Source organism: Nannobrachium achirus (assembly GCF_963921795.1).
Source record: "Nannobrachium achirus genome assembly, chromosome: 12".
Lineage (NCBI taxonomy): Eukaryota > Metazoa > Chordata > Actinopteri > Myctophiformes > Myctophidae > Nannobrachium > Nannobrachium achirus.
Window position 1 is genome coordinate 45,439,763 of NC_137832.1, and position 8,229 is coordinate 45,447,991.

The window sequence follows — 8,229 nt, forward strand, 5'->3', positions numbered from 1 at the left end:
GTCATCACTAGACCTACGTTTTTGACTAGATCTGAAGTGGGGACATATTGGACATCGTTTGGATCCGCGTAGAAGTAAGTTTGAAGTAATTTGCGCATATGGTAGTTACATTAATACAGGTTTAATGGAATCAAAACGCAGATGTTCTCGATATAGGCGAGAGAGTTAATAGTTATGTCAACTGCATGGCACATGACCAACCAATCGCATCATCTTTTACAGGCGAACACGCATGAGTGGAGTGCACCGTGGGTACAGCCCGAGAGAGTCGACCGAGGACGTTGGCAAACATGACTGACGTCGCATCAGGTTGCGAGTTCGAAATCGACGTGGAAAGCCTCGAGACGGAAAGCGACGACCAAGGCGACTACATCAGCGGCTCGTCGGAGCTGTCCGCGGCCGTTGAGGACGAAGCGGAGTCGGGGAGCAAGAGCGACGACAGGTCGGCGGCCGCCGCCGGCAGCAGCCTCGTTCCATGCGGGGACCAGAGGAAGCTGAGCCGGACGCCGAAGTGCGCGCGCTGTCGAAACCACGGGGTGGTTTCATGTCTGAAGGGCCACAAGCGCTTCTGCCGCTGGAGGGACTGCCAGTGTGCCAACTGTCTGCTGGTGGTGGAGAGACAGAGGGTGATGGCTGCACAGGTGGCACTGCGGAGGCAACAAGCCACAGAGGTGAGAGTTAACCCACTGTTTCTCTTTTACATTTCAAGGTCTCCCTTTAACTCTGACTGAATACGAATGGAACCAAATGGACCCGTCAGGGTTCATTTGGTTCCATTTGTACACTGTCAGAGTTACAGACTTGTGTGGGTCTATAGACCCCCCTAAAGGAACCCACAGACACAGTCTCTGGAATCCACTTTGAGAAACACTGAATTTACACTGTGTGTGTGTGTGTGTGTGTGTGTGTGTGTGTGTGTGTGTGTGTGTGTGTGTGTGTGTGTGTGTGAGAAGTTTGACTTTGCTATATGCAGGCTTGTTGTGTGAATGCTAAAATGAAATAAAGAAGCGATAGCAGTCATTTAAAGATAGCCTACAATTGACAGTTCTTTCATAGCCAAAATACAGTGCTGCTTATTAAATAAATGTTAAACCATATAATAGGCTTATATAGCTAAACAATTGTTTTTATCATAGGCCTTTTGTTGTGTTTGTGGTCTTTGTGCCTTTTGAATTAGCCAACCAAATTATTCATATTGGAATATTTGCCATATGGACACTTTTGCTTTAAAGCTGACTTTTTTTAAATTTTTTACAAATTACGCATCAAACACTTTTTCAAGTATCTGACATTTTTGCTACTGTCTCAATTTACTATAGGATAAGAAAGGGATTTCCGGAAAGCAGATTCCAGCAGAAAGAAGAACAATATATCAACGACATATTCGACCATCCACCATGCTGGCTAAAAGCATCTTAGAAGGTAAGAGATACATTTGACCGTTAAATTACATTTCAGGAAATCCTTGCCTTCTTAACAGCTTCTCATCTTCTACCCCTTTCCAGTTTTGATAATCATTTTGTTATTCTTTTGTTTGTTATTACAATCATTTATTAACACCACTTTGACTTATTTTTTTCTTCTTTAGACTTGCGAGCTTCCTTTTTCTAAATTACATTTTATAGCGTGCTAACAAATGTCTGTCTCCAGCATTGTCATCATTACAGACACCCAACAACATTATGATTTTCCTTTAAAAGGTGTAATTGTTCTGCATGATCTATAATATGCTATAGAAAAATTGTTCCGTCAGCAAATAATGATTATTATTTAAAAAGTGTTTCACTTTTTTGTGATCTATTATGACTTGATCTAAAAATATTTTTAATGCTAAACAATAAACAAACAAAGAATTAGATTCAACAAACCTTCTAAAGAACAATTTTATTTTGTGAATGAGCCTCAGAAGAACATTATATTGTAAAAGTTCTTTGAGGAACCAGACATGGTTCCTTAAATAACAATATTTTGTTAAAAATGTAATGCACAATTTATACCTTAGCATCCTCAGAATATATTCTGGGCATGTCTTCTGTGTGCATTCACAGAAAATGAGAGATCTATAAACTCACAATGCATCGCAACGCGATGTGTCGTGTGAGGTTTTATCTTGGCAATTTTCGATGCAGAGATTTGGTGTAGAGGGGGTAAAGGAGTGGACTCATTAAAAATAAATGGTCCTTTAAAGAACCTTGGTCTGAATTGAAGATGCACTGTTTGGTTCCAGTTGGCACCTTAATTTGTCTGTGTACAGAAATAAACATAAACGCAAATGTTTTCTTTTCTTTCTTTCTTTCTTTCATGGTAGGATACCGTCCAGTCCAGTCCGATCCATATCTGGGGAGCCCGTCTCTGCCCCCGCCGCTGAGCGACCGCATGAGGAAGAGAAGGGCCTTTGCCGACAAGGAGCTGGAGACCATCATGCTGGAGAGAGAGTACAAGGAGCGGGAGCTGCTAGAGAGCAGCCAGGCGGCGTCGGCCTCGCTGCTCTTCCCCAACAGCGTGGTCCACCACGCCGCCGAGTACAACTCCTACAAGACGGCCTACGCCTCGGCGCCGCAGGCCGAGCCGCAGCCCAAAGACATGTGCGGCTTCATGGGCCCCGGCTGCCTGGACATGTCCATGCACTACGGCTCCGGCTCGGCTAACGTGGAGCTCATCTCGTCCAACGTCAGCGTGGCCACCACCTACCGCCACTACCCGCTCCATCAGTCCTCGCGGGGCGGCTTCATGGTGTGGCCCCGCGGGGCCGCCAACCTGGGGGACGCCCTCCTCTACCAGCAGTGCCTGCTCAACGCCACGGCGGTGCAGAACATGAAGCCCGGTGCGGTGTGGGAGCCCAAGACGACGCCCGCGGAGAGCCAGCCTCCAGAGCAGGACTCCGCGGCGGCTGCGAGACTGGAGGGGTCCAGAGCCGCGGCGGCGGTGCCACACGACTCGTCGGATCCCCCGCGGGCCGAGCCCCAGCCATCTGGGATTGCTCAGGCGGGGCAGAGAGAGCGCTCGGCCTTCTCTCCCCCTAAGAGGGGCTTTGGACAAACCTTCGGAGGCAACCCGCATCCCCACGCCCCCGGCCACGGGCACATCCTCAATAAGCTGAGCAAGGACAGCGGTAAGCATTCGCTGTCGGTGAAGCTCAACTCCTTTCACTCGCTGATCCAGCACACCCTGAGCGAGAAGGCCGGGAACGGAGCGGGGCCGGAGCTCAGGGCTCCCTACTGCAAGGAGCTCCTAGAAGAGGCCGCTCGCAAATACAGGGAAGGCTCCGCCAAGGACATTCATGGCCTCAAAAGCACAGACAGGTACGCAAAAGATTTTCTGTCTAAGTCGGTAGGGAGCAAGATGGGGTCCGGCGAGCCCCTGTCGTTCTCAGTGGAAGCCATACTGAAGAGGCCGTCCCCTGCCATGAGTCGAGCATTCCATTAAACGCTGTTAATTTCCCCACGTTGCACTGTACGCTGCAGGTTTTAATACTCACCTGAACATTATCCCAGTTCCTCTTGTAAAAAGAGGGTTTCCAAAGCTGTGGTTTTGGGCCAGAGAAATGAACAAACACGCGGGCACTGCATCTCTTCTTTTTGTAAAGTCAAATTACAAATGTCAGATGATTTCTTTCATATTTTCGCCTTCTGATTCCGATGTAATATTTATGTATATTGTATTTTACATGTGCATGTGTTCAAATGACTATCATTTAGACTATTTAAACATTACCCCAGTGTTTTCCTCATGTCAATAAACTTTATAAGACAGACCTTTCTGTAGAAAGTGTTGTATTTCATTTTTCTGTAAAAAGAGTTGTATTTCATTTTATGCTGAAGTTATAATGGGTTTAATAGCGAACAGTTTTTCTTAGGTCAAGACACCTGCATTGACTGAATGTAATTCTAGACACTTGCTGGCGAAATAATTTAAAACCTACCCAGTGAGATGAGAGAGATGTTAACCAGATATGAAAAAAAGGTTTATGAAGCATCTTTTGGATTAATTTTAAATAAGACGCTCACCGCAAACATGGACACTCACACACAGGCACGCACTGTCTATGTATGGAACAAATACAAGGGCATGGGTTTATAGGCCTATTAATAGTTAATTCCAAATTCCTCCTCCATATATGTCACCATAGGATTATTGTATTTTGATAATGAATTCTAGAGTGTTGTGTAGTTTGACAAGTTTGATGTTGAACTTGAACTTCCATTTAAAATATTCTATCATAGCATATTTGTCTTCATATTCTTATCATAAGATAACCATCAAAAGACATCCAAATTTCAGTGCAAAAATAAAGGCCTACACTTGCCTTTAAGGAAAAGTATTTCAATTATATTTGTTGGGGAAAGGTTGACACAAAAGAATAGGATCAAATATTTGTTGGAATTTATGTTTTTAATTATTTGTTTTAAAGTGCTACAAAATAATGCAAAATGTAGGTAGCATCTATTCTAATATAATTGTGTCCATAGCTTAAAGGGTGTCCATGTTTGAAAGAAAACAAGAGTATTCAGATGTTTTAAAAGTCTTGGGTTATAAAGCGGATTTATTAAGAATTATGAGGATCAATTCAAAATGTTAAAAGCAAAATCGGGTCGCTAGATCAGCCTGCAAATTACAGTAAAGTAGGGTATATATATAGGCTATATCAATAATCTAATGATTGACTGGTGGACGGAGGAGCTGAGTACCGCGCAGATGTGATGTAAAGAGCAGTAGGCCTATTCGTCAGCGTGGAAACACGATAAGCCTATAAATTGTAGTGTAAGGTCGGTCTTCTCCATTCATTCTCAACTCATTCGCAGTGAGTGAGTTGTGGGCAGGGAGAATGGGAGAATGACTGCGACGCGGCTTGCGGACACATGGTGAAAGACAGCTCCAAACATAGGTTTCACATGAGCGGGAGAACACTGATCCGTGCAATAATGAACAAGACGCGGAGCTGTGTGGAGAGAGACATGGTAAATCCACCCTCTCCAAAACAGCGTTAAGCTCTTGTTTCTGACAACAGTCTCTGGATGTCATCGTCACCGACATAAATCTGCAGTGTGTTCTGTCCGGCACGACCCCCCCAAAAAACAAAAGAACAATATTTCTACTGTCTTCCGTTTTCTCAGCCTGAGGGCCACTTAAATATTACGTGCCAAATAGATTCAAAAGATTATTGCAATCGTTCATTTCAAGGAACCCTTGTTGGTTTATTGGATTTAGAGCGATGATGACGTTTCGTGTCACCAGATAGGGCTGAGATCACTTTTAAGTGGAAAAGTAGGCCTGTCTGTGCGTGCGGCCGTGCGAATAAATGTGTGTGCGCGCGCGCACGAGTGATTGTGCATAGCCCAAGTGCATGTCCAAGTCAAAATGACAAATCGTTTTAGTCATTGTGGGTTTGCTGTTAAACCTATCAGATTAAATCGACGCGGTAACAACAGTAGGCTGTGCATTCATTTCCACTCCCTTGTTGCTAGGCTATAATGTGAGAAATTGAGAATAGTCCACATTGCGTAATGAAAAACACATAGCAGATATAGACAGACAGACAGAGATACAACCTTTGTTTTAATTCTTCAATTCTTCAATCAATCAATCAATCAATCAATTAGATAGGCCTACTTACATTAGCAGTTGAGCGTTGACTCCTTTTCAACACTTTATATATAGGCCTATTCTTCTTTTTTTGTGCCTTGCTTTTTTCACTGTTACACAACTACTTCCCCCCTTCTTTTCATACTTTCCCCCCTTGTGATAATAAAGGTATGGTTATCTACCTATCTATCTATCTATCTGTCTGTCTGTCTGTCTGTCTGTCTGTCTGTCTGTCTGTCTGTCTGTCTGTCTGTCTGTCTGTCTGTCTGTCTGTCTGTCCCTGGAAAAAGTGTGGAATAATTGGGTAGGTGGCAGGAGTGCATTTTACTCACAGAAAATATATTTTGTCTACCGGTAGGCCTATATATTTTGTGTGTGTGTGTGTGTGTGTGTGTGTGTGTGTGTGTGTGTGTGTGTGTGTGTGTGTGTGTGTGTGTGTGTGTGTGTGTGCGCGCGTGCGTGCGTGCGTGCGTGCGTGCGTGTGTGTGTGTGTGTGTGTGTGCGTGCGTGCGTGTGTGTGTGTGTGTGTGTGTGTGGAAAGAGAGCGCATGCGTGTGTGCGTAATGCTATGTAGGCCTATGCTTTTGCGCGCGCGTGGGATGCGCGCATGTCTACAGTCTATCACAGCATGTTGTTGGTCGGGCATGCATGGCGCGGCTAGGCTAGTGTTTGTTCACGCCAACCGCCACCTTGATAAGTATCTGCTGATGTTCCCCCAGTTCCCAAAGTGTCAGATTTAACGTGTTAGCAAAGTGAGTTGCATTGTTGACTTAGCTCCTTTTACCACCCCTCTTATCGACATGTCGGTTCACACAGTAGCATTTTGTGTGAAGTACACGGGTGTCAATTGACATCCAGAGATACTTCAGTATAACTCACCTTTATGCAGCAGAGATGTTTTAAGAAGATAACATCTGGGACTCGTCATGTCATGGTTCTTGTTGAAGAATGCTTGACTGGAGTAAATTCAGACACCACAAGAGTCAAGACAACAGGTCTGTTTGTTTTGTAGCCTAATATTATGCAGACACACACAATTGCTGAATGGTAGGCTACATCCATACTCAAAGTTGCACTTTTTTGTGTTGCAGGGGAAGCTAGTGTATATCTATAACCTTTTAACAATGTTACCTAATTTGGTGGAATATAACATGTTTGTGCAACAGTGACATTTGTAGGATTTGTGGTGCCCCCTATGGGTGTAAGGAGAAAAAAAAAGCTTTTTGGCTCTGCATTGTTTTAGAGCCCCCTGAATGTGGGATCCACATTTGAGGTGGTTTGTAGCTGCATTCAAGATTTTTAATTTATTTATATTTTTTTGTAAAATTGTCTCCTCCTGCAAACCAATCATAGCCAATTGGAATGGAATAAGAAAATCTGAATGATACATATTCGTCACATGACTCCAGATGTGTATTTTGTACGTTTTGGACTAAATCTGTTGGTGCTGGATAGGTGGAATGGAAATGTGGAGTTGTGTCATGATTAAAGGAATCCAAGAAACAAAATGTTTTATTGTATGACCTATATGGTCAAGTCAAGAGTTACAGGCAAAAACTAGAGATGGGATTTATGTCTCTTTGAAGTGAGCCGGATCTCTGGTATCTGTTCCTTTCGAAGAGCCATTCAAAAGACTCATTTTAGTTACTTTGTAGATTTTAAATCACTTCAACCCTATACATTTCCGGCATTTGAAAATAGCCGATCTACAAGCTCACAATGCGTCGCAATGAGCTGGTAGATCTGCTATTTTCAAATGATTTTTCTACATTTTATTCATTGGAAAACCTGTGAAAAGGGACATTCTACATAATGAGTATTTTCTACTATTGGTACTTTAAAACTTAAAAGTACATTTTAATACCGAACTTCTACTTGTGGCAGAGTATTTCTACATTGCAGAATTTACTCCCCCTCATCAAAAAAAGGAACGGCTCCCTATTGCGAACAGGACCCTATCGTTCATTTCAAAGAACCGTTCAACTGACTTGATTTGTTCGCGAACATCCCACCTCTAGCAAAAACATAAAGCGGCCTGCCGTAAGGCCACCATGCGGTCAATTTGACAAAATGGGGTGAAGATTCTGTCTTATCCTCCTTGGAGTGTGCATGCAAAGTTTGACAATGATTGGTCCAGCACGTCTGAGATTACTGTGCACACAGACACACGGACGGGGCAAAAACACAATCTCTGCCTCCCAGCCCGGGACCTGGTCATTAAAAAAATAAAAATAGAAGAAGAACATGTCGGTTTAGGAAAAGCTTTGCAGTATTCCCCTGTGATCAGCACAAGAGATCCATTATTTTCTTCCCCTGCCCCATATCAGCATTTGGCTGCCCTGCCAGTGACTGACTGGGGGGTATTGCGTTATTCCTTTTTCGCTGTACGAGTCTTCTCTCAGAGCCCGCAACGCACCACCACAGCAGCCCTCCTCCCCATGCACCCCCCCCCCTCTCCCCATCCAACCCCCCCCCCCCCCCCCCCTCTCTCCAGGTGTTGAAGCAAATCATCCATCCTGCTGTTGACTTTGTCACGCCACTGAACTCCCAACATGTCTGATACAGCGCCATCCTTTGCACATTAAGAATCTATTAAGCCGTCGAGGATCCAAATCCGCCCTTTATACAGGTCTGTAACTCTTGAGA

General features: G+C 44.1%; 1 protein-coding gene across 1 annotated transcript; it reads left to right on the plus strand.

The window, feature by feature from the left end:
• Positions 1 to 290: 290 nt before the first annotated feature.
• dmrt2a (doublesex and mab-3 related transcription factor 2a) lies at positions 291 to 3,426 on the plus strand (the record flags this gene model as incomplete). The annotated part of the gene is made up of 3 exons (XM_080738388.1): positions 291 to 671; positions 1,320 to 1,422; positions 2,309 to 3,426. The coding sequence occupies 3 exons, from the start codon at positions 291 to 293 to the stop codon at positions 3,424 to 3,426; spliced, it is 1,602 nt and encodes a 533-aa protein (XP_080594514.1).
• Between the last annotated feature and the right edge of the window lie 4,803 nt (positions 3,427 to 8,229).